Below are 26,905 nucleotides of genomic sequence, written 5' to 3'. Positions count from 1 at the left end.
ACACTTTTCCAATTCTTCCGAAACCGGATTCAGATGAACGGAACAGCCGAAGTTGATTCGTTTGCTACCAACAAATATGACAAACAAATTGGAACAGCTTTGAACGTAGTTAAACCTATACTTACTATCTCATGCTCTATTTCGATTAAATCAATTAAACGAAATCTTTTTTTATATCGTTTATTTACCCCCGGTTTAAACCTAATAATGATCGTTTACCGGGTTTGTATCAGATTGGGATAGGGATTTGGGGGTGGCTGGGAGATATAAGGTGGGGCATTTAGGGAAAAAGGGGAGAGTTTTTACATAGAGTCAGTAATAATGGTTACATTTCATGGTATCGGTTTATATGTCATAGATTGTGAGGGGATAGAGATAAAGAAAGATAGAAGATAAGGATAAGCTTAAGACTACGTAAAAGACTCTTTTTCTGCGCTGGTCTGGGTTTGATGTTACAGCTTCGGGCCGCGGGTAACACCCCCGAGGGCAGCGCCCCCGGCGGATGGCCGCTTAGGTGCTGGGTCTGTGGCGGATTGTTTTCTGGAGGTCGGGGTCAGGCTCCTGGTCTCGGTCCTGTATTCGGGTGATGGTTGCAGGTGCAGGTCCGTTGGGAGTGGGGTTCAGTGATCGGCGTTCCGGGAGGCCAGCCTCTCGCGGTGGCGAAGTCGTGCCTCGGGTAGTAGTGAAACAGTGCTCTGGTGGTCGGTGATGATAGAGGTTGGATCTAGGTGGGGTCCGTGTAGTGGTTAAAAGAGAAGGGGGCCGTGGTCGACATCCCGGGGGGGTTCGCCCCCCGCGGATGGCCCACGGAGCAGTGTAGTTTCTCGACTGGGTGTGCGGCAGCGGTGGTCCGGATGGTCTGGGCAGTGGATGCTGAGTCTTCGCCGAGATTCTGAAAGAGAAGGAGGAGGAAGAGGGATGGGGTAGTTGAGGGGGATTTAGTTGGGAGGGGAAGATACTAAATTTGGTTTAGGAGGCGGGCGTCTTTTAGGAAAAGGATTAGGGTAGTTTCGGAGACGGAATCGTTGGAGAGGGTGTTGCGGATAGAGGAGCTAATGTTGTATTGGGATCTAAGGTTTTGGAATTCGGGACAGTAGGTGAGGATGTGCTCTACCGAGAGCCTGACTCCACAGTGTTGGCAGGAGGGATGGCTGCCACGAGCGGGTGTGGCTCACCCTGAGGCGGGACAAGGTTCTCTGTTCCGTCCGATCTGGTCGATCAGTCTATCGGATCACCTCCCCCTTGATTTTGGGGAGGTATCCTGCAGAAGATCTCCTGTGACTTACAAGATGTAAACGAAATCTAACAAACGAAACTAACTTGCGTTTCTGTTACTTCTGCATATGTAAGTCAAGCTAAACAGCATGAATCAGCAGCATAAATATGTAATTGGATTATTATTATTATTATTATTATTATTATTATTATTATTATTATTATTATTATTATTATTATTATTATTATTATTATTATTATTATTATCATTATTATTATTATTATTATTATTATTATTATTATTATTATTATTATTATTATTATTATTATTATTATTATTATTATTATTATTATTATTATTATTATTATTATTATTATTATTATTATTATTATTATTATTATTATTATTATTATTATTGACATCACTACACAACGTGTACGAAAAAGAACAAACACGCCTTGTTCATTTTGTGTTTTCTTCTTCTTTCGGTGTTGTACACAGTGATGCGAACGGTACCGGTAAAATACATTTCTTTCCCTACATTCTACACACTCAAAGTGCTACCGCCTGCTACAACTGCTGGTAGATACATTTACTCTAGAGAGTGTACCAGCGACGATGAGAACGGTGAAGGTAAAAATATATTTTGTTCTGCTTCATTCTACTCTTTCTTAGGTTTACAGCACTCTACAGTAGGCTGGGCGATACATTTGCTCAAAGCTACCGCCGCTTTTAAAAATGTAATATAGCTTTCTACCGCCGTCGAAAAAAAGTATTCTACCGCTGTACTTTACATTGTTCGCTCAAAATGGTAGCGCACGTGTTTACGTTGAACGTTAACAAATGATTATTATTTAATATATAAACATTATGTGTTGACGATTTTTTTGTATTTCTCAAGACCAGATTATATTTTATTTAAATAGTAGATCGTTTGATATGCTTGATAATCTTCCCGAATGGTGTAATGAATTATTTGTTTTCAAGACCCTTTTTAAATGAAGAATTCAATGCTTTGCTGCGTTGAAACGTACTGATTAGATTTTAGCAGATGAAAAAGTAAACAAAGAGAAACAATTTACTTTTGTGACCTTATGAAATGGTTACGTCGACTTGTCAATTTTTTCCCTTCATTAACAGTGAATGTTGTTGTTCCTGAAATCCTATTTTTTCCAAATCGATTCGTGATCGTGAAAAATGACTGATTCATCGAAAATAAAGCGTTTTTATCGGGACATAGCCAATGATTGTTATAAGTGTGAAGGTGATTTTATAATTTGTAACATCGATTCTACTCGAAACTGTACGTACAAAAAATTAAAAAGTAGTTATGATCCCGGAAATTTTGTTAAGCATTTACGAAATGTGCATCCGGAAAAGGCTCTGGAATACGGACTACTGAAGCAAGGATATGCACCAGAAAAGAAAAGGAAAATTCTTAAAACATCAATAGCACTCGACAGACAAGCTGTGGTTGAATCTTTGGTAAAAATGGTATCACTTCATCACTTGCCCCTATGCGCCGTTGAATGGGAAGGTTTTCGAGAACTGCTAGATCCAATTTGCGAAGCACTTAAATTTAAAATCAATCGAGACAATATCTCCCGCCATATTGAACAATGCGCAGTAAATATTAGGGAAAAAATTGCAGCTGAAATGCAAGGTCGATTAATATGCATTAAAGTCGACTCTGCGTCCCGATATGGCCGTCATGTAGTGGGCATAAATGCGCAATATAATAAAGATGATACTGTGATTATTAGAACCCTAGGTAAGGCTATTTTGATTTGGCCAAAGTAGTATAAGCATATAAATGATTTGTTTTGTAGCAATGATGGAAGTTAAATGTCGCCAGACTGGTAAATTCCTAAAGTCAAAAATCGATGATGTACTGAAGATGTACGGAGTCGCACAAGAACAACTATTTAGTGTTACTTGTGACAACGGTGCTAATATGATTGCCGCTGTTCGGGAGATGCAGAAAGATGCGGTTGCGTTCATAGATGAAGAAGCAGATGCAGATGATGTATTATCTGATCAGTCTATGTTAGAGTACGAGAAAGAAATTAGTTTGGTACGTTGTGCAGTGCATACAATGCAGTTGGCAGTGCACGACGTTGTTAAAACGTACGATTCTAGCATACGTGAAATTGCTAAAGTAGCCGTAACTTGCCGGCAAATAATATATAAAAGCTCCTTCGAAATACATAAAACTCCATTGCCACCACTATTCTCTCGGACCAGATGGGGAGGAGTTTACATTATGCTTGAACATTTCAAGACACATGAGCTTTTTTATAGGGAAATGGGAAGTTCATACAACGTACTTGGTGAGTTATATTGAATGTAATGAGCAATTGACTACCTTATATAACTGAATTCTTGAAACTTATAGATCTTGATTCACATTGGGAATTCATATGTCATTATGTTGAGGCATTCGAACCCATTTTTAGGTGCACTAAAGAAATGCAGTCGAAGCATGTCAGCTTATCTTGCTTCTATATTCAGTGGCTGAAGGCCATTATGGAAGTTAAAAAGATAGCGTCCAATGCATTAACAACAAAATTAGTATCTGCTTTAACCGTCAGATTAAGTGGTTTGAAAACTAGTATGGTTTTCAAAGCATGTATGTTGTTGGATCCCAGATTAAATTATTTGAATTCAAATATTCTGACTGTGGAGGATAAACTAGAGACAAGGGTAACAATATATATATATATATATATATATATATATATATATATATATATATATATATATATATATATATATATATATATATATATATATATATATATATATAATTTAATTCTGACTAATGTTTTTAACTTCCATCCACAGCAATTTCTAATAGCTACAAATGACCGTCTCTCCAAAATTCGAAAAATTGAAATGAAAAATGAAAGTAAATCAACGGAAACAATCGAAAGTGATGAGTTCGACACATTCCTTACCGAAATGCTAGGGGGAGGATTACCCAATACTAATTGCAGTTCCGTAACATTACACCAGCAACTTAACGCACTGGATTTAGAACCGCATCAAAGTTATAGCTTTGATGTTTGGAAGTACTGGGTTAATCGTATATCGTCTCAGCCGGATTTAGCAAATGTTGCATTATGCGTTTTGTCTGTGCCGTCCACACAGGTATCAGTGGAACGAGCGTTTAGTGCGTTAGCACTAGTTCTTTCCGAACACAGAACAAATCTTTCTGATTCTATGCTTGAGAATATTTTAGTTGTAAAACTAAACAATGATCTTTTATCAGTGACAATTCCTCAATTATAGAACAGGAATGATGACACTGCACTGTGATATAAAATATAATACTACTTAAATATATCTAAACTGGATGAAAAAATCATAGACTATCGTATTACTTCATAATATGCTGAATCCTGTTCTCTGCGTAATCGATCAAATAAACAAATAATCATTCCTATTGTGTATTTCGATGAAGTTCGAGCTTTCCATACAAAAAAAAACATCACTCGTTCGAAGTGCAGAATCACAATTTTTACATTCAATCAAAACATTTCGAAATGCGGAAAATGGAAATTTTTCACTCAATCTAATAACTTTGATTTGATCTAAATACCAAAAAAAATGTTATTTTTTATCTTCATTTAGGGTAACAGAGGTATTTTGGCCCACTTTAGGATTGATTTTATTTTGGCCCACTTTGAATAAATATCCATCAAATGTTGTAATATCTTTGAAAAACCCTTCCGCAATAGGTAATTTAATGTGTTTACCTTCAAATTTATGTAACATGAGTTACTTCACATCAATTAAATTCGATAAAATCGATAAAGTTTGTTAGGTGGGCCAAAATATATGAAGTGGCCAATATACCTTTGTTACCCTATATAACGGTTAAAATTATTTCACACCGGAGAACGATTAAATTATTATTTCCGAACGAATGACCCTTCTATTTGATTCGAAGACTGCCAGAAGCGATCTAACCACCTCAAAGATATCGATGTTAGTTTCATTTGAAATCTTTTGTAACCATTATTTTTTAGGCTTCCCGAATAGGAAAACGGTAACCGGTATAGCCGAGTTCAGTTTACTTGTCCAACCAACAAGCCCTTAAAGCATTCATTGACTAGTCACACGTGCGAATACGTGAAAGTCATCTTCAAAATAATGAACGAAATAGGCAATGTGCAGCGCCTACCGTAAAGTACATTTTCTATCGCACTCATGTACATTTTTCTACAACGGCAAAGTACATTTTTCTACCGCCACGAGCTACTTTTTTTTGTGGTACAGTAGCGCGAACAAGGAGGCAGTAAAATGTGGAAAAATATAATTTCTACCTACTTCGAACGGCTGTGGTTCCAGCCGTAGTTTTTAACGCGATACTGCATCGCACGCCTACTGTAATAGAATTTTAGTTTGGATGCATCAACACGGTACAGTAAGAAAAATAAAAAATGTAGATGTGGGTAAGCAGACTACGGTAATAAAAAATGGGAGGCAGTTTGCATCCTTGGTTGTACATATTGCCCTCTATATGGCGATGTGAAAACTTTGACACTCATTGCCCTGTAACTGCGGAACCGGAAGTTGGATCCGGATGATATTTCACAGTAGCTTTAAAAACAGTATGAACTTTAATTCAAATCAAGATTTGTGAAAATCGGTTCAAGCATCGCAGAGAAATCGAAATGAATTTAGTTTTAGGAGTTTTTCTTCTCCACTTTCGGTGCTCTCGGAACAGGAAAAGAGGGGACCAGTAGTGTCGAATTAAGTTTTCATGCCCACAAACTAACAAGCTCTGCAAACTAGGAGAGTTTATCAGACAGTTTTATGGGATTTGTACCTGTTCTTAACCATCATGCGTGGAAAAATACTAATAAAATTGGCAATTTTCCACTTATCACGCTTCAGTTCCGGAATCGGAAGTCGGATCCAGATAAAATGTTGAACAATTTTTTTAGGATATTATAAGACCTTTCATTTGAATATTAGTTTGCGAAAATTGGTTGCGTTGTTCCAGAAATAATTGAGTGAAAACTTTGTCTCAAATTTTCACATATTGCCATATAACTCCGGAACCAAAAGTCACTTTCAAATGAAATTCAATAGCAAGCTATGGGACCATAATACCTTTTATTTGAATCTTAGTTTGCGAAAATCGGTTAAGCCATCTCTGAAAAAAGTGAGTGCATATTTTTTCATTTTTTTGGTGCATATCATCCTATATCTCCGGAACCGGAAGTCGGATCGGGGCCTCGGTTAAAAAGTCGATTTTCACAGTGATTGCATAGCCTTCCTATATGAGAAAGGCAAAAAGAAATTTCAGTGCCAAGTTTGATATCAATCCGCTCAGTAGTTTCGGAGATATGCCGTTACAAACATTACACTCCCTCTGGTAAAGGCACTTGCTACATCCACCCTTCATATAATCATATCTAATATATGAAAAATGTCTCTAGAGTCTTCAAAAAATATCGATACACGTCAAATTAGATAAATTTTTCATGCCCTTCGTGCTAATGAAACTTACTACGCTCTCCCCCATTAAAATACCCTTATGACCATCTCTTAAGAGCAAGAAGTATCTATACCAAGTTTGGTTGCAATTCGTTCAGTAGTTCCGGAGTTATGCCGTTTTAAACATTACACCCCCCTTTATAAGAGAACTTGTTACATCCAACCCCCATATAGTTATATCTAAGGTATGCAAAATGTTTCAATGATTATCATCAAATTATATGAATTTTTTCATGACCCCTCCCTGTTAAGGACACTTACTACGCTTTCTTCTCCATAAAAAGAATACCCTTATGACCATCTCTGAAGCGCAAGAAGTAGCTGTGCCAAGTTTGGTGGCAAACCGGTCAGTAGTTCCAAAGTTATGTCGTTACAAACATACAAACTTACATCCTTTTTTATATATTTTTTCATCTAACTATTTTTTTTCGGTAAAGTACTCGAAAATATGGGATACGTATTTTTTTATTTCAATATGGTACGTGGAATATTCGAGATATGTTTTTTTGATGTTTCGCATTCACAGAAAAGAATCTTTTTCCAACAGCCTATACTGTAAAATATAAAGATACAAAAATTCGTTTGGATACGAAATGTGCGTCTTTTCTTTAGCTTCCCCCGGTGAACAACCAAATGGTTAAAGCCGGGGTAAAATAAATGATATTGATAATAATAATTTTCCTTAGTTTTCAAATAAGTGATTCCATAAAACAACCTTTATAGTTTATTTAATGAAAAAAGTTAAAAACTTATAAAAAAATTAAAAAAATCAAACTTGGGCCTAATTTTTTTAGTTAAAAAAAGAAGCCTTTGGAATTTAACTCAATCTTGGCAAAGTTTCAGAGTGGAAAGATTAATACTTTCGGAGCAATGAATTTTTCAATCACGACCTACACGCCCGGAGTGTGTCGCGCCACTGATCGAATCCTAACTTTGACTAACAATAAAGCAACATTACAAATAAGATCGCGGTGTAAAAATGAATTCAAAAACCAAAAATCGTTACTGCAATCCATTTAACTTTAAGAGGAGTTTGTGCAGATATGATGATTTGTCTCTATTTTTTCCAAGACGATGATGGAGCAACGAAAACTATCGATGGCGATCGTTATCAAGCCATGATAAATGATTTTGTTTCAACAGAACGGTGCAACATGCCATACAGCTCGACTAACAATCGATTATATTTTGTTCAGAAACAAATGTTTCCACTTTAAATGACCCGCCTTGTATAATATATAAAGTGTTTGTATGTTTAGTGTTAAACATGGCGGAAATCGGAACTGATGGAACTGGAACTGATATGTGAGTATGGTCATGATAATGATAATTATTGAATAGTTGTACTGAATATCGAAAATCGAAACTCGAAAAAACTATATTTCACAAAACAAGAATAAAACTGAGACTGTCCAGTTAGTAGGACTTCAATTATTTACATCGAGATGGAGCAGAAATACAGTACAAATCCGCATTATTTTGTTTTATATGTATCGGCTTTAAAACTTATGGTCGTTCGCCGGACGAATCCGCATCAACTCACAACCAGGGATGCAAACGGTAGCGGTAGAATACGTTTATCCTTGTACATTCTACACATTCAAAATTCTACAGCCTGCTGCAACTGATTGATGGTACATTTACCGCAGAGAGAGAGTACCAGCGACGATCAGAACGGTACAGGTAAAACTAAATTTTGTTCTACTCCATTCTAACTTTTCTTGATGGTACGGCCTTGTACTGCTGTTTGAAACTCCCGTAGTTTTCCTAAATGTACTGTAGCTTCCTACCGCCAACGAAAAAAATGTATTCTACAGCTGCGGACGAAAATGTATTCTACCGCTGTACTTTACCGTGTTTGCTCAGAAGGTGTGTAGTGAAAGTATGTATTAGTATTAGTTTTGCGTATAGACGAATTATTTATCTATTTGAACAAATGATTATATTTTATTGAATAGGAATTCGTTGATATTATTGATAATTGCATTTGAATGAGCCTATCTTAAAAATTTTTATGTTGACTATATTTTATGTTTAGAATAATCCAGACTACTAAAAGATTAAAATTTATGGCTATAGAAATGCATTCATCTTACATAGGGTTATTGTACTAATAATCATTTCATTTGTGGAGCTACCGCGTTATTTCGAAGATTACGCGACTACCAATCAACAAATTATGATAAAATCGGATGAAACATCTTTGTTTCGGCTCTGAAAAATCAGATTACGGCATAATTGTGCATAATACAAGTGTTATTACCTTCGCGAATGCACTCAGAATGCCCCATATTTCAACTTACCCTACTAAAAAAAATCATGTTTTCTGAAGCGGACATTTTCATTTTTTACTTGCATTTTTATTTCTAGTTATATCTTTATTTCAAATGTATGCATTTCTAAGGGATTTTTCAAAGAACTTTTTTAAGTCTCTTCAACGGAAACACAGAAGCCTTTTCCTGTAATCTAACCATGCATACAATATATTTAGACTGTGTTTACAACCCAATAGAAGCTAGGTTTAATAAAATAAGGACAAGAAGAAATTTGATTTTCTCTTTGAACCTTTTGTCGATGTTACTATCTTTAAAGATGTATTTTTATTGAACGATCAGTATTGGTTGTACAACTCTCTCTCTCTCAACTAGAAAAACCAAATGTCGAGTTTAAAGAAATCGTTAGTTATTTCGCTACGTTTAGAGTTTTAGTGACTCGAAGTGGAAATCATTTTACGTCAAAAAAATTTTTTTTTAGTGAATCCCAAGCAAAAGAATAATCCATCGTAAAATCTATAAAAGGTGCGTTGATTTTCTACTGATTCCGGTAAACATGAGAATAAAAAATACAAATGATAAACCTTTGTTTTACTAATATACGTAAGGTTCTTTCTAACGATCATCATCAGCACAAATTAAATTTCGGATAATTACATAATTTACTGAAATTGAAAAGCTAATAACGATTTCAGAAAGATATAGTCTTCGATATCTGAATACTTTCCATGTTTTGGGCAGTAAGCCTTATGTTTCTTCGAGCACACTTAAAGAAATCGATTTTGTGGGACCAAAGATGAAATTTTACCAGGTTTTCATCCAAACCGACCAAAATAGCAGTAATGTTCTACAGCTTACCAATCTCGTGTATTTACAATTTTTATGTAAATGTCCCCAAACTTCAGTATGGAGTGATGAATAATTCAGTATAAAATTATGAAGAAATGAGTCTTAGCTCAGCTCTACCGATCGCTCGGTAAATGATACTTTTTACTGATGTTACTGTTGAGCTGTTCGAAAGTCATCAATATTTTACTGATTTTTCTTATTAGATGAGGATGGCCCAAACTTCCCACTGTGGGCTAAGTCGCCATTCCAGCGTTTCTCTGATATAGGTTTTGTGTTAGCTCTACCTAACCTAACCTAACAATTATCATAAAGGTTTCCGTTTGACATAGTCAGTGCAGTTGAAATTATTTGTGTATCAGAGATTTAATTTTCTTCGAGTTTACTGAAGTGGCTCTGGATATGTAAATATACTAGATATTTTATAACACTACGTGCATTTGTTTCGTGCATTTGCGTTCGATTGATATAACCGATTTCTGGCTCAATTCTGTGTTTCGTGCGTAGCATAATGAAAAATGTAAAAACCCGTAGTGGTCCTTAGGTTGCTGTCAGACACCTTTGGAAAAATAATATAAATGAACAATCAGCTGACGGGGATAGCAAGATGGTGATCTTACAAATGTAAATAAATTTGGATGATCTGCATGTTGTAACACAGTACAAAACTTTTTTTAATACATATGATTGACGGTAGTACAAATAGAGTATAATGAATCTAACTATGGCGGCTTAAGTTACTATTCTAATTTGTTTTTTTTAGTACTGTGTTCAATTACTGATTATATTGAGCCGCACTCATTAATCCGTTAATTTGTTCTCAAAATAACAAAACATTCTAACTGGCAGAGTTCCGAGTATTTCCATTCCGAGTGAGTTTTTCATTCATTTCGATCGAAATACTCATTGATTTTATTATTTTGTTCATATCACGGTTTGAATAATTTTACACGTATAAATATGTCATTTCGGAACTAATCTTTCAATTTTATACGAAGTTAGTGAAAATCGATCAAACTATTTTAAAAATATCTTTCGCCCACTACTTTCCGGAACCAGTAAAGTCGAATTGGGTTTACTTGTCCATCAATTAACAAGTCCAGAAAACATGAATAATTTATTGAACTAATCACACAGTCACTTTGCGAACTAAGTGAACTGATTCAAACGGTATAAGACTCTCGGCCTCTATTCAAAAGTTGATTCTCACAGCGATTACATAATTTCTTTATTTGAAAAACATGAATAATTGTCACTATTTTTTACCTGGAGCTGTTAGTGGAATGTATTCAACAGTTTCACTTTTTCTGTACCTGTAATTAAAAACAAACTTATAAAACCGATACACTGAAGAAGGATGTAAGTAACATTCCGAAATACGCGTATCTGTATTGTAACGTTTGTTATGCTTCATTAAAGTATAGTGACTTTGTGAAAGTGTAATAACGTGACAGTGAAATAGTGGAATAAAATGGTACAGAAAAAGTGAAACTGTTGATGAATAATTGTGTAACTTAATAATTTTACTTCAAAACATTTTTGGTTCGAGAAAAATACTTCATTAATACCCTTTTGCAAAACCAACCATTAATACCTCCTGACAACGATCAAAAGCTTAAAACCGGGGTTTAATAAATGATATTAGCAATACTACTTTATAAACATTCTGAATAAGCGAAAATCATCTTTAAATAGCGAAGCATATAGACAATGTGCTGCGCTTACTGTTCTTCGATACCACTGTTAACCACCGCGATAAAGTACATTTTTCTATCGCACTAATTAACATTTTTCTACAACGGCAAAGTACGTTTTTCTACTGTAGCGAGCTACATTTTTTATGCTACAGTAGCGCGAACAAGGAGACAGTAAAATTTAGAAAAATAGAATTTCTACCTACTTCAAGAGGCGGTGATTTCGGCGGAAGATTTTAACGCGATACTGCTTCGCATGCCTACTGTAATAGAATTTTAGATTGGATGCAGCAGCGTGGTACAGTACGAATAATAGAAAATGTAACTGTGGGTTAACAGGCTACAGTAATAAAAAAGGGGAGGCAGTTTGCATCCCTGCAGTCACAACCGACCATTTGCCCAAAAACAACAAATTAGAATTAAAGAATAATCTTTGTGAATCCTCTGACGTTGTTATGTTTGGTCGTTAGTAAAACAAAGTTATCAAAAACTTATAACCATTCCTACTATCCATAACAAATCCAAGACGCAAATCCTCCACCTAGTAATTTCAACTGATGTTCAAGTGCTTTATTCCACAGAAAAAAATATCTCAGTTCAAAAGGCTGCAATGTGCTAGCCGTCGCCTTTTATCAAACACTCAACAGTTTACGCCAAGGTGCGGAAAATTCTGCGCCACCGTTCAACACATTGACGCCCCGATTCGATTGCTGCTTTTGCTGCTGCTGGTGGTTAATAGAGATTACGTTCTCGTACCTACTTCATCAAAATCCACTACCCATTACCCTTATCCTGTTTTCACTCTGCGAACCACCAAGTGAAAGACCACGTAAACTCAGTGGGTGCGACCAATTTCGCGCGCTATCTTGCTCCCGCTCGCCATCGGACCAAGCAGGACAACTAGTGCTACTCAGGTCGAAGCCTACCCACCTACCTGGTTGCCTACCTGCCGACGGTGCTAAACACCTGAGCCGTCTTACAGGCGAGGAAATGAACGAACGAACGAACGCAAGAGCGAGCGAGCGAGCGAACGAACAAGCGAACCAGCTAACAATCGAATGAGTGCGAGCCTTCCTTCAGTACCGTGAGGTGCAGTGGTAGTTGTGTTCCGCGCGCAACGGTGGCTGTGTGGCTCTCCAAGCTCAACGGGTGCTTGATTTTGCTCAACGCTTTCGTGCTTCTCGTTTCCTGCCTTTCAGTCTGACACTGGTAACCAAGAGCTGCTGTCCACTACCTGCACGCTGTTCGATCAAACCCGGTGTGTGTGTCGATCGCGGCCGGTTCATCGCGGAGATTTTTCGAGAGTTGTTTTTTTTTCATTTGCCTTCTACTGCTCTGTGGTGCGCAATGTTTCCACTTGGGACCGGTCAATATCCGGATCGTAGTTGGCAGTGTTCTTGTGGTTGTTTTTGCTGTTGTTGTAATTACTGAAGCGGCTGCTAGGACCCGCAGGGGTTCCTCGTCCAGAGACAGACCTTGAAAAACAGTGAGTGCGAATCCTGTGTGTGCACACGCAAATCGGAAGGTTGTTTCGGTTGTACATTACACAAAATCTGGTTTCCCTCCGCCATTGGTGAAGACCAAAACCTGTTAGCTGTGAAATATTGCGTGGTTTTGTGCGGATCGGTGAAATTCGATCAGCGAGCGCCCTTCTCGGCAAACTTCCTTTCGCTGGAAACCAAAACCTGCTGATCGAAGTGAGAAAATGTAGCAATCGAATGCGACCCCAGTTTGGAAGCGATAAGTGAATAATCGACAAGTGCTGATAAGTGCTGGAAGTTTTGTGATAATTAAACAGAAACGCCCAATAAAGAAACGTGATGAAAAATTCCTACCTTCGCGCTTTTAATTAACGATCTCACGAGCCGGGCTTGCCAGGCTGAACACCGATACATCCGAAGTGGACATAACCGTATAAAGATCGGGACAGGCCAAGTGTCAGTGCTATTTGTTTTCCGATCAACTTTTAATGAAATAATTAATTTCACTAACCCCCGGAGACCCATTGCGCGCTGGACGGAAAAAAGGTCTATCTCGCTTCGGGTTCGGTGTAGTTCTAGCAATTCGAACGACTGGTGTGTCTTTGGTGAGTGCACCCGTGGGAGAGTGTGCGACTGCGATCGGTTCTGAAACCTGACTTCGTCATCGTTGGTTCTGAACTTGATTCCGCGAAGGCGCTTCGGCACCCCAAAAAAAACCGACCGCTTCCTATATGATGTTGATAGGATCCGCCATCGGGAGTGAGTTCGCACAGCTGCCGACCAGTGGAGCCGCCCCGTGGAGCATGGAACCACCGAGGGCACCCGGAGGGTTACCCGGTCAGCACCAGGCGCCTCCGCCACCGACGCTGCAATTATCGCCTACTGGTAAGTCACTTTTTGCTTGTCCTCCCCCGCCGCGTGCCGACGGTGTTTTGAAAGCGAATAATTTTGTTTAGCTGTCTCCGCAACGAAACCGTTGTGATTCACTGGTGTACGGGAGAATGTAGAAGATAGTGTAGAAAACATTAGCGAACAACAGATCTTTGTTTCAGTGGAGCGATTAGATTAGCAGAAATCATTTCGTTGTTGAAAGAAGGCGTCATCTTAAAACTAAACTTCTCTCATGAATCAATGAAACACTTTTCATCGCTCCCTCTACTTCGATGTCATTCATTTGAAGTGGGATGACAGTATTGAGTTGATTCTGATTTCGAATGAAAAGATAGCCTTGTGGCGAAAATTCACTTCAAAGGACAGAGACAACATTGATATTCTTCGAAATGCATATTATTCTTTATTAATGAAATCAGTAGATGATGCATCTCAATATTATCGGCTCACATCTTAACTGAGAGAAATAATTAATAGTTAGACTAAGTTTCATTTGCTAAACAGAACATTTTTATTATCTGACTGTTCTCTTGTGTAATATGAAGTAATTTTTTTTTAAAGTAGCGTATATACCCTGCACAGTTCGAAAAATTCTTGTGATTTTACATCTTATCAGATGCACATAAATGGAGCGTTGTATTTTACACAAATTTATATTCAAGAAGATGAAAAATTGTGTGATTTGAAAATTACATGGCTTTAAAACGAATGGAATATAAATCAAAAGATCGACAGCAACAACGCGACTTGAACCGAAAAACATTAGATCAGAAAGCACACCAGATAGTCGACTGAGCCATAGAGTAAAATTCATAATTACTTTCTGTGTGATTTATGTTATGCTTTTGAGATTGTGACTAATATGTATTTACATATTTAGCCCAATCCGATCCGTCGTTTTCAATATCAGGTATAATATCAGTTGCACTAGTACATTGTTGTACTTCAACATCAACATGAATTTTCGGCAATAAGAAACTATAATTATAATTACTGTACAAAGTGTATTTTTAACAAATTTATTCAATTTATTCAACACTGGAAGCTGGTCGTTTTCTGGATTGTTCAATTATACATTATTGGTATTAAACATTTTATTATGTTTGACTTCGACATGAGCAAAAAAGTTAGATAACTTTCATGTGCCGCTTCCTGGACGGATAGTTACAGTGACCACATTTGCAACACACATAGGGTAAGCAATTTAAACCACTACTCATAGATCATGAAATTTAACATATATTTCCTTATTTTTAGTTCTCGAAGTAAACTCCACGTTTTCTAGTCCATTTTGAGGCAAAGAATTTTTTTAATGCACTAATATTCCAATGAAAAGTTCATTTCATTAGAATTATTTTACTCACCATTGTTACATACAGCACTATGTTTATTGAAAATCAAATCACGCTTTATACCGTTCCCCCAATTAATAATTGTATTAGTTACCTACAATACTTACAAAGGCTATGAGCATAAAAATAACTTGTTAGATTAATAATTTGTCCTACCATCTATCGTTTCAAATATGCGTTAGTGTATAATTATTTGGTTTCAGTATGACAAGTTCAAATTTCTTTTGAACATGAAATCACCTCACCGTTTGTCAACAACGGTGTTGTCGTTGCACTAACCAAGCAAAACAAGCGGTGTGTTGATCAATTATTCATGGATATGCATAGAAAATCTGGCTAAATTTATGATATACGCAAAATGATCTGTAAAGCGATGCTTACTTTTCACATCAATGTCAACTTTCCCTCTCTGAGCAGCCTAGATAGCCGTGTAGTGTCGGTAGCGGTTTCCCAACTGGCTAAGAATAACGCTACGGTCCATCTGTACCGATGGTATAAGTCCACCAAACAGGTAAGCCGTGTGGCATCCGGCGGAATTATTTTTTACCAAGAATTGATCCACTGGTTTCCTGTTCCATGTCGTAAAAGGCCACAAAAATAGGAACTCCTAAGTCAAGGTGTATTTCCGTACCGATGGCTGAATGGCTGCAGGAGGTTAAACATTGCAGTCGTGAACGGAATATCTTGGGTTTTTCCCTTACTGGATACACGCAATGCTTAGCAATCAACTTCTTTGATCATCGCTTCGGCAGGCCAGAGATTAGAAAGCTGAGTGTCTGTGGGTGTCCTCAAGGTGGTGTACTATCCCCACTTTTATGGAACCTAGTCGCTGATAGTTTGTTAAGGAAACTTAATAACCTTGGATTTCCGACTTATGGTTTTGCCGACGATTATCATATATTGATGACCGGTATAAGCATTAACATGCTTACACGGAAAGAAATCCGTTACTGCTGTCATGATTAGAAAATCATGAAACCAATCATTTTAACTTCTCATGAAACTATGAGCAAAAAGTCTTCTCCCATGAAAATTAATCATGGTCCGAAAATGCGTTACTTGAGGAATGTATTTCTTTTAAAGCTCGTAACTCCAGTTTTGTATCCGGATATCACTTTGAACCTTCTGCCTCAAGTGATGTGATGGATTAGTTAATAGATTAATGGTAAGACAAATAGCAGACATTGAAAAGCATGAACTACTGAAAAGAACACAAGCTGTATTGATTCACCTAAATATTTCAAATAAGACGATTTTGCAAACGGTGTTTTTAAAACAAAAAAGGAAAAATCGATCCGCGGTATTTGCAAGAATTCAACATAGAGTATCTTTTTAAGAGGTTTGATTCACATATGTATTTTCATGCAGTTCGTTTTTCAAATTCTGAAACAAAAAGTCAAATCTGGAGCAATGAACGCAAGTAAACACGTTATTTTAGATGTCATGATTGTTCAAAAACATATCTAAATTGTTGATGCTTCAGATTAAAAGAAATTTGTTGTGCTTTTCACTGTTTTGCTATTCAAATGTACATTATTTGAGACATTAGTTGAAATCGTATAAACAATACGCCATACACTTTCACACCATTCCATTTAACTCATATTTAAAATGTTCATATTTTAAAACATAACGCCTGAATTTATGTTGCAAAGATTACCATCGTAGCCGAAAGACGCCTGAAGTTATACCCAACAAAGTCAAATGCGTTACGCTAACTTTCAACGATATCAGTCCAAATGGATCATGATCCGAGAACTTTTAATCATGGTGTATTATCATAACATGAAACTATACTATTTTCCCCAAACCATGACTCGTTTTGCTCAATCCTTGAATCGGAATTTTGCCCGTGTATTATAATAAGGAAAATGGCGGATACTAGATATAAGGTAATCAAAGTGGAATTAAACTCTAGTAAATATATCATTAGCAATAATTAAATGAATTACTGACATCCCCCTCGATTTACTTTAAATTCTTCTATTAGTGCAACGATGCCAAATCTCATCAGTGTTTATAAGATTCTGATCTTGAACTTGGTCTCTCCTGGTTGCCACTTCGTTACATGTATTAAATTTTCTACATATTGAATCAAACCACTGAAGTCACTATGCAAAGGGTTATAGACTTCATGAGCGGTTAGATTACCTATACGTTCTATTTTCTCGAAATAAAAATTTATTGATTGGTTGATCTGAGCAGCTGGCTACCGAGATTTGCCTTTTTTTAACTTTTCTCGTATTGATTTGGAGTGTGACATGTAATCTAGCTAAAACTCCACTAGCGACTATAAGGAATGAAATGATCAATCATATAAATACATAAGGTCTTTTTTTATGTGATTTTTTTATGCGACTTTTTTTATACAAATTTTCAGAGTTATGCGGTTTATTTTTTTATGCGGTACGTAAACTCGCATAAAAAAAGACTTGCTAAGGTTTTTTTTATGCGATTTTTTATGGGACGTTTTTCATGCGAAGTTTCAGAGTTATCCGGTTTTTTATGCGAATTTTCAGAGTTATTCGGTTTTTTATGCGAATTACCAGATTTATTTGGTTTTTTTATGCGGTTTTTTATGCGGTACGTAAACTCGCATAAAAAAAGACTTCAGTGTATATTTTGCTTTTACCTATTCAACTTACCGAAAAATCAGTATGACGGATTCATCGACATTATTAACATTAACATATAATATTATGTCGTTTTCGCTTGAGAAAACTGAAACTGACCCAGGGTAGTTTCATCAAACAAACACTTTTCACGAAACTGTGTTGTTTTCGCGCTTAGCAACGGCGGTTTGAGCAAACCTGATATAACAACCAGGTTCGAAACTGACTCGATTTTCAGTTCAAAAACGTTAAAACTAGGTTCGAAACTAGCTTCAAACAAACGGTTTGACAGCAGTTAGGGTGGAAACTGGGTTAGGTTTGGTATCAAGCGAAAACGACATAAATGAATTTCCCGTTCTTCCAGCACTTCAGTCATTGACTTTTTGATTCAAAAACTGTTTAGCAAGTAGCATAAACTTTACGTCTGCTTAGCCATTTTATGTTGAACCATCAGGTGGCATGATCAACACAATATATACTGTTAATGAAGCTTCAAGTCGAAGACGAAACGTAAGGAAATGTTTTTTATCATTAAAATTATAGTCTTTAATGGCGAGAAATAACTTGAAAATTAGAAATACCAAAATAATAAATATTTTCCTTAAAGCTCGAAGAAATATATAAGAAAATATTTCTCCCGGAAAAATTAAGAATAAGAAGTTAAGAAAAATGTTTTTATTGAAACGAATAGTTTAGCAATCAATTGAAACATTGAAAAAATCTGGGGGTCGGGTATAGCGTGATGGGTAAGTCGATACCTTTCACGCAGCCTACCTGTGTTCGATTCCCAACTCTACTCAAATAAGGTCAGACAACTTTTCTGGCCCGAAGAGGCGGATGACCTCATGGTTAAAACAACCTCTATAATCAAAAAACAAAACTAAAATTTAAAAAATCTGGCCTATCTTCAAATGGAATCCAGGCCTAACTATCGTGTTTGCTTGATATGATTATAAAATGCTAGTAAAAATTTAACAAGCATTGGCGATTTCACACTGTAAATATTCTTTTAGTGGTATTATGGAACAAGTATAATGTTATAATACCGAAATATTGCTTAGGGTTTTTTTTTGGAAAATTGAAAACTGACAGTTCAGTTTGCCTGACAAAAACAGTGCTGCTTTTCATTTATCAAGCAGCAACGATGAAACTGCTTTCATTGTACCTTCACATAAAAATATTATGAATTTTACTGGTGACAGAATTCTACAAACGATACAATTCACAACTACTTAATTTTTCAAATGACGTATTATTCCACTCAAACAGAATTTTACACGTAATTTGCACTCGGCTAGCCAGTACCGCTGTATGGATTTATATGTATCAATTATTCAATGAACAGATATGAGCACTGTGGTTCAATCGGGTAACCGATGTGCTTGTGATCTAATGTTTCTCGGTTCAAGTCGCGCTGTGTTATTGATCTTTTGTTTTTTTTTTCATTCGAATCAAGGCATGTAATTTTCAAATCAACCAATTTTACATGTTCTTGAATATAAATTTGTGTGAAATATGACGCTCCATTTATGTGCATCTTATAAGCTGTAAAATCACAAGATTTTTTCGAACTGTGTAAGAATTGAATGGATTGGAAAAAAGCTTTATGAAACAAATTAAAATATCCAGCTAATTTCTGGAATGGAAGTTTGGAAATTACGTTGGCATTTATCTTGTACATTCAGCTTATTCAAATAAAATATTTAACAGATATGCTGATTACTGTTCTGAGCTGCTATTTTTTGCCTTCTACATTGCTGTGTTGTTTATAATAAAGAAGAATGTATTAAAGGCATAGCGAAGCTATTTTTGTCTTCCTATTTTGACATTTATACATTGTGTGCAGGAATCAATCAATCAATATCTGCATTAGTACAGCTGAGTATTATCTATTTTGTGATTTTATATAAGTTTTACAGTAGCATGTAGAACTGATGAGTTTTTAATGGTATTTCAACACATGTATATGAAGCAAATGTACGACATAGTTTTGATGCTTGTTGGTAAGTTGGGCCTTTATGAGTGTTTATAGGAAATTCTGAAACTGGAAACAATGATCTATTCAATTTAAGTTTGCCAGAATTGGTACATGTAATTATTTCAGAAAATCTCTCTTCCCACCTGTGAATATACTGATGCTTTCATTCTAAACGTTGGGATGGGATTCTTCGAAGAATCTGCATTTGACTCTTGAATTGAAACAGACAGACAAATTTTTCTATAATAATTGAGAATAAACCACACAATAATCGAATGCAAATTAACAGAAATTTATTAACCTAAAAGTTTTGGCAACAGATGAAAAATGCATTTCTTTTTTTAGAGTTTCTTCTTTTTGCGTTATGGAAATTTCTTAGCTAATCACACTCAAAACCCCAGAATTCCAGTATCGAGTGAAAAACCGAAATAAATTTTAAGACATATCTTTGGGAAACCGATGTGAATTCCACTTGTTGAAGTCAAGAATGAGAAAAAATCACTCCATATTTAGTCTTCAGCACTCATTCAAAGAAATAGTTCGGTCTTCTATTGTTTTAGTGTTAATCATTCAACATAAGTACTATTATTTGATTTGATTCGATAGTCCCATAAGTGTCTATTGAAATTGATCCGGAACCGGTTGACCGTTCTAAATTCGCAACACTTTTCACGTTGTATTTCCGGAGCTGGAAATCGGAACCAGACAAAACTCAACAGAAATCTATGCTTCCATAATACCTTCCATTTGGGTCTGACGGTCGGTCTAGCCAGCACTGAGAAATGTGAGGAATCAAAGCCAACCAACTGCAAGAGCTTAATTTCAGTTGTTACCATTGAGTAAACCGTATTCAACTTGTCATTGAGAACTTAAAACTCACCAGCTGGGTAAATATAACTTATTTATTAGTTATAACTCAATTTTCAGTTGTTTTTTGCGAGTGCTTTGTGGTTTCCACTTCGAACTACTTTACCTAAAATTTGGTTGCTGAACGGATCCCCAAAGTTAGGTGGAAAGTGCTCATAATTAAATACACAGTTAGAATGAAACCTCTAAAATTCCATTGAATAAGCTGTAGCAGAAGGCATCCATCATAAAAGATATGTGCTATTCGAAAATTACATGGCTAGAAAAAATCAATGAAATATAATACAAAAATATTGGTAACGACTGGAACTCGAACCGAGAATCTTTAGATCACAAGAGCGAGCGTGTATGGATTGAGCCACAAGAGCACATATCTGTATGGTGAATAGATGGTGCATATCAACTCATACAGTCGCAGTAGCTAGCCGTAAGAAAGCGGCAAGTGAAGTTTGTGTGAGGAACATGTAAAACTCAATCAGTCGGGCCGAAAAATACAGTTGCTAGGCAGAAAAATGTTTTTTATCTATTCTTAAGTGCATACACAAATAATTGAAAACATACTTGATATTAATATGTAAATGAATATTTGCAAATGTATGCTACATTGAATGGAAAATTATGGCTTATATAAATATCCATCTTCACTATTTAACTCAGCATAGACATTCCGTTACATTTAATTTTCAGATATTACACAGAAAAAAATTAAGAATTTTACAGGTGACAGAATTCTATAAACGATACAATTCACAACTACTTAATTTTTCCAATGACGCAATATTCCACTCGCACATAATTTTACACGCTCCGAATGTAATTTGCACTCGGCTACCAAGTCCCGCTTTATGGTTTTATATGTATCAATTATTCAGTGAACAGATATGAGCTCCTTGGTTCAGTCGAGTAACCGATGTGCTTGTGATCTAATATTTCTCGGTTCAAATCGTAGTGCTGCTTATGATCTTCTGTTTTTTATTTCGTTCGAAATCAAGCCATGTAATTTTCAAATCAAACAATTTTACACATTCTTGAATAAAAATTTGTGTGAAGTACGGCGCTCCATTTATGAACATCTTATAAGATGTAAAATTACAAGATTTTTTCGAACTGCACACTTAAAAATTTTTACATCCTATTAGATGCACATAAATGGAGCGTCGCAGTTCACGCAAATTTACGTGGAAGAGAACATTTAATATTGTGTCTAAAACTCCAAGACATGAAATTCATTGAAATAAAAAGAATTTTAAAGCAAACCCATCGCGACTTGAACCGAGAATCATTGGATCGCAAGTTCGTATGATAATCAACTGAGCCACAGAAGCATGCATCTGCTTGGCCGGTAAAAGGTGCATTTAAATTCATACAGTCACACCTGCTAGCAGAACGCAAGTTACAGTCGAAACCAGTAAAATTCAAGCTCATCTATCATTAAGTCATTACAAATAAAATTTTCCGTCATTTGACAAATTAGGTCTTTATGAATTACATCGTATGAGGGATTAAGTCACCTGCAAAATTCAAATTTTTTTAGAGTGTGTGTATGACAGTGTAGTTTTACGATTCCGTGCAGCGACATAACGTTACACACAAAAAACTGAACGTGTATGAGGCTCTTAAAACTGGTTAACGTCAATTTCTATTCTTTTAGTAATATTCTGCTCATTATCTAGCTTTGATAAAACTGCAAAATAAAAATAATAAATTTACTTCGTAAAGACGATATCAAATCAAATGAAATCGATAGTCCCACGAGAGAAGGGCATAACTGTAAGTGGCAGTTTCTTTTTGTTTCCTTTTTGTTTCACTATTTACCGGATTGATTTAATATTGGACGCCATACTTTTCGCAAAGCTAAATTTACAAGCTTTCAATTTATTTTGGAAATTTTCGAGAAATTGCAGTAATGACTTAGTAATAATCAAAAAAGAAAATAAACAAAGGGAGACTCTCATTTGCAGTTAGGCCTTTTTGTTGTGGGACTATCGAAATGAACCCATAAATCAAAGTCTATGATAGATGAGAGTCATTCAGTAATAGCCGTTCAACCGAGAAGGTTGTGTATAGAAGCGTACAGTTTAATAACGCTGGTTGGTTTACACGCGTTAAATACGACAACGGTTGAACTACAGGTAGAAACCTGTTGGCAGCAGCCGTTAAAACGTATAGTCGTGCTGCATAAGAGAGCCCTAGTGCTGGGCCAAGCTGGTGAAGGAAACAACAAAGGGCGTTTCCCAAACTCTACCCAGGCCGCAATATACAGCCACAAGTGCTGAGCAGGAGAGTACAAAGGCACATCGAAGAGGAAGAGTGCAAAGGCACATAGAAGCAGGAGAGTGCAAAGGCACACCGGTGCGAAGGCACTTCGGTGCAGAAGCATATCGGTGCGGAGCACTAGGAAGAAGGAGACAAGACAACTCGGTCTTTCCACTGCCATACAACACGCAGGTATACACCGGTGACCTGCGCTGGTTACAGCTGGCGAAGACGAAAGCAAATCGGAATTCGAGTGGTGCTGGATGTCAGGTAGCAGTAGCATCACATCATATTCTATCGCTACAGTGAGCTTCAGCATTGTATCAACGTCCAGATACATCCAACAAGAACATCTAGAGCAACGAGGATCTACACGGCAGTGCAACGGAGATAGATAACAATTTCAAGGTAGAAGTTTTTTCTTTTCCTTTTGATTGAGTACTGTGTAGTGTTGGTTTCAAATTTTATTTTAAAGTTTAGTTAAAAATTTTAATGTAATGGATGAATCCATGGACGTAAATCCTAGCATGAATCCGATACCCCCACGAACGAAAAAATATCAGGAGAGCTCTTCTGGGCCTTGGATAGTCTTTTTTAGACGTATATCAAAGCCATTAAACATTTTTCAAATTAATAAAGGTTTGACATCACGATACTCTTCAATCAAAGAGATCATAAAAGTAAATAACGATAAAATTCGTGTTGTGGTAAATAATTTGAAACACGCGAATGATATTGTCTCTTCGGAACATTTCAATAAAGAGTATAAAGTTTACATACCCTCCAAAGATGTCGAAATTGACGGTGTTGTTACCGAAGCGAGTCTTTCGGTAGATGATTTACTCAAGCATGGTGTTGGTCGTTTCAAGAACTCTATGCTTGAGGGTGTGAAAATACTGGAGTGCAAACAACTGTACTAAGTAGTTCATGAAGAGGAAAAAAAAGTTTATCGCCCATCAGACTCGTTTCGAGTGACATTTGCCGGGTCTGCGTTGCCGTCCCATGTCTATGTCGATAAAATTCGCCTCCCTGTTCGGCTTTTTGTTCCAAATGTAATGAATTGTACGAACTGCAAAAAATTCGGCCAAACAGCTACTTACTGTAGCAATAAACCAAAATGTATTAAGTGTGAAGGACCTCATAAAGATAATGATTGCAACAAGGAAATTGAAAAATGTATTTATTGTGGGGAAAGTCCTCATGAGGATATTTCAGTATGCACTGCATTTAAAGTGCACAAAGACAAAATTAAGCTTTCTTTAAAAGCACGGTCTAAGCGCACATATGCAGAAATGCTTAAAACGGTCATTGATGTCCCCCCTTTGGAAACCGAAAACGGGTTTTCGAATCTAGAGGAACCAGAGGACTCTGACTCTGACGAAAATAGTGAAGGTAATTCGTTTATCACTACCCAAGGGTCAGTTAAGAGAAAGAAGTCTTCTTCCAAATTACCAAAAAAGACACCTAAAGTTTCATCTTCAAAAAAAGATCCCCGTGTTAAACAAAAAAAGTCAAAACCAAAGACTGTGCCTCCTGGTTTGTCAAATTCACAAACCAATCCAGGATCTAGTACAGAAAAAGATAATAATCCAGTGGGCTCCATTTCACAGCCACCAACAGGATTACTGAAGTTTTCGGAAATTGTTGAATGGATTTTCTCAGCATTCAATATATCTGAACCCTTAAAGACTCTCATAATGGCATTCCTTCCAATAGCTAGAACCTTTTTGAAGCAGTTATCAGCTCAATGGCCAATTGTCTCAGGTTTTGTATCTTTTGATGGATAATTTATCACCCGTCGCAAATGATACAATCACTGTCCTGCAGTGGAATTGTCGAAGCATCATGCCAAAACTTGATTCATTTAAAATATTATTGCATAGTCAAAAATGTGATGTATTTGCTTTATGCGAAACATGGCTTACTTCAAACATAGCTTTAAATTTTAATGATTTTAACATTATACGTCTCGATAGAGACTCTCCGTATGGTGGAGTGCTTTTGGGAATTAAGAAATGCTATTCCTTTTATAGATTAAACATCCCTTCAACTTCTAGTATAGAAGTTATTGCTTGCCAAATAAACATTAAAGGCAAAGATATTTGCATAGCTTCGGTTTATATTCCTCCAAAAGCACAAGTTGGACAGCGACAGCTTAATGAAATGGTTGAAGCCCTTCCTGCTCCACGATTGATTCTGGGGGATTTAAATTCGCACGGAATGATGTGGGGTTCCGTTTACAATGATAGCAGATCATCTTTAATACAAAACATTTGTGACAATTTTAGCATGACGGTATTAAATATGGGTAGCATGACACGGATCCCAAGACCTCCGGCACGCCCAAGTGCATTAGATCTATCTCTTTGCTCAACTTCAATTCGACTAGATTGCACCTGGAAAATACTGCCTGATTTACACGGTAGCGATCATTTACCAATCATCATCTCAATTAGCAGTAGCAATTGCATTGCTACTTCCGCTAGTATTCCATATGATTTGACAAAAAATATCGACTGGATTAAATACCAAAGTAGTATCTCTAGTATTTTGAATTCAATGGAAGAGCTCCCTCCACTTGAAGAATATGACTTCCTCATTTGTTCGATTCTGGAGGCAGCAGAACAATCCCAAACTAAACGCTTTCCTGGGCCAACGACTAACAGAAGGCCTCCCAACCCCTGGTGGGACAAAGAGTGCTCAGAGGCTAAACTCGCAAAACAAAATGCTTGCAAGACGTTTCTAAAACGGGGAGGAGGAACTCCTCAGAATTTTGAAAAACTTATGGTTTTAGAAACCAAGAACAAGAGCATACTTCGAGCCAAAAAATGTAGCTATTGGAGACATTTTGTCGAAGGTTTGTCAAGAGATACCTCAATGAGCACTCTTTGGAACACGGCCAGACGAATGAGGAATCGTAACTTGGGCAATGAGAGTGATGAATACTCGAACCGATGGATATTTGACTTTGCTAGGAAAGTTTGCCCAGATTCTGTTCCTACGCAGAGCATTATACGGGAATCTCCTCCAAATAATGGTTTTATTAATAACCCATTCTCAATGATGGAATTTTCTATAGCACTCTTGTCTTGTAACAATAACGCTCCAGGGTTGGACAGAATTAAATTCAACTTGGTGAAGAATCTGCCTCGCAAAAAGACGTTTGTTGGAATTGTTCAACAAGTTTCTTGAGCAAAATATTGTTCCACCTGACTGGAGACAAGTGAAAGTTATCGCCATTCAAAAACCGGGGAAACCAGCTTCCAATCACAACTCATATAGACCCATTGCGATGTTGTCATGCTTCAGAAAATTGTTCGAAAAAATTATTCTACGACGTCTCGACACTTGGGTCGAGACGAACGGTTTGTTGTCAGATACTCAGTTTGGCTTCCGTAGAAATAAAGGGACGAATGATTGCCTTGCATTACTTTCGTCTGACATCCAAATTGCCTTCGCTCAAAAGCAACAAATGGCATCTGTATTTTTAGACATTAAAGGAGCATTTGATTCAGTTTCCATTGATGTTCTTTCAGACAAGCTTCACCAAAATGGACTCCCAGCGGTTATAAATAATTATTTGCACAACCTTGTGTCAGAGAAACACATGCATTTTTCACATGGCGATTTGGCAACACTCAGAAATAGTTACATGGGTCTCCCGCAAGGCTCATGCCTCAGTCCGCTCCTCTATAATTTTTACGTAAATGACATTGACAGCTGTCTAGTAACCCCATGTACACTAAGACAATTGGCAGATGATGGCGTGGTTTCAGTTACTGGACCCAAAGCTATTGATCTGCATAAACCATAGCAAGATACCTTAGATAACTTGTCCGTTTGGGCTGTTCATCTTGGTATCGAATTCTCTGCGGAGAAAACAGAGTTAGTCGTCTTTTCAAGAAAGCATGATCCCGCGCAGCTTCAGCTC

The 26,905-nt window shown here is 36.7% G+C and overlaps 2 protein-coding genes across 4 annotated transcripts in view; both read left to right on the top strand.

The window, feature by feature from the left end:
• The first annotated feature begins 1,725 nt into the window (after nt 1-1,725).
• On the top strand, nt 1,726-4,397 carry LOC131433787 (uncharacterized). Its single transcript, XM_058600384.1, has 5 exons — nt 1,726-2,987; nt 3,046-3,546; nt 3,612-3,919; nt 4,061-4,287; nt 4,367-4,397. Exons 1-5 carry the CDS (start codon nt 2,414-2,416, stop codon nt 4,395-4,397), a joined length of 1,641 nt encoding a protein of 546 aa, XP_058456367.1. The 5' UTR covers nt 1,726-2,413.
• An 8,183-nt stretch (nt 4,398-12,580) lies between these two features.
• The window catches only part of LOC131435200 (paired box protein Pax-6-like), a 160,701-nt gene continuing 146,376 nt past the window's right edge, over nt 12,581-26,905 (top strand). For 2 of the 3 annotated variants that reach the window (XM_058602842.1, XM_058602841.1), the window contains exon 1: nt 12,581-13,903. In XM_058602842.1, the coding sequence (XP_058458825.1) occupies nt 13,750-13,903 (154 nt within the window). In that variant the 5' untranslated portion in view covers nt 12,581-13,749. The remainder of the gene's footprint in view (nt 13,904-26,905) is intronic. The other variant, XM_058602843.1, reaches the window with a different exon arrangement.

The sequence above is a fragment of the Malaya genurostris genome, chromosome 3 (genome assembly GCF_030247185.1).
Source record: "Malaya genurostris strain Urasoe2022 chromosome 3, Malgen_1.1, whole genome shotgun sequence".
Lineage (NCBI taxonomy): Eukaryota > Metazoa > Arthropoda > Insecta > Diptera > Culicidae > Malaya > Malaya genurostris.
This window is presented reverse-complemented; position numbering and strand designations above follow the sequence as displayed.

Excerpts from the sequence above, each read along its gene's own strand:
- LOC131433787 (XM_058600384.1), top strand. The coding sequence starts at position 2,414 with ATGACTGATTCATCGAAAATAAAGCGTTTTTATCGGGACATAGCCAAT. Across the intron at positions 2,988-3,045 it reads TGTGATTATTAGAACCCTAG|CAATGATGGAAGTTAAATGT; the intron begins GTAAGGCTATTT and ends TTTGTTTTGTAG. Across the intron at positions 3,920-4,060 it reads AGGATAAACTAGAGACAAGG|CAATTTCTAATAGCTACAAA; the intron begins GTAACAATATAT and ends TTCCATCCACAG.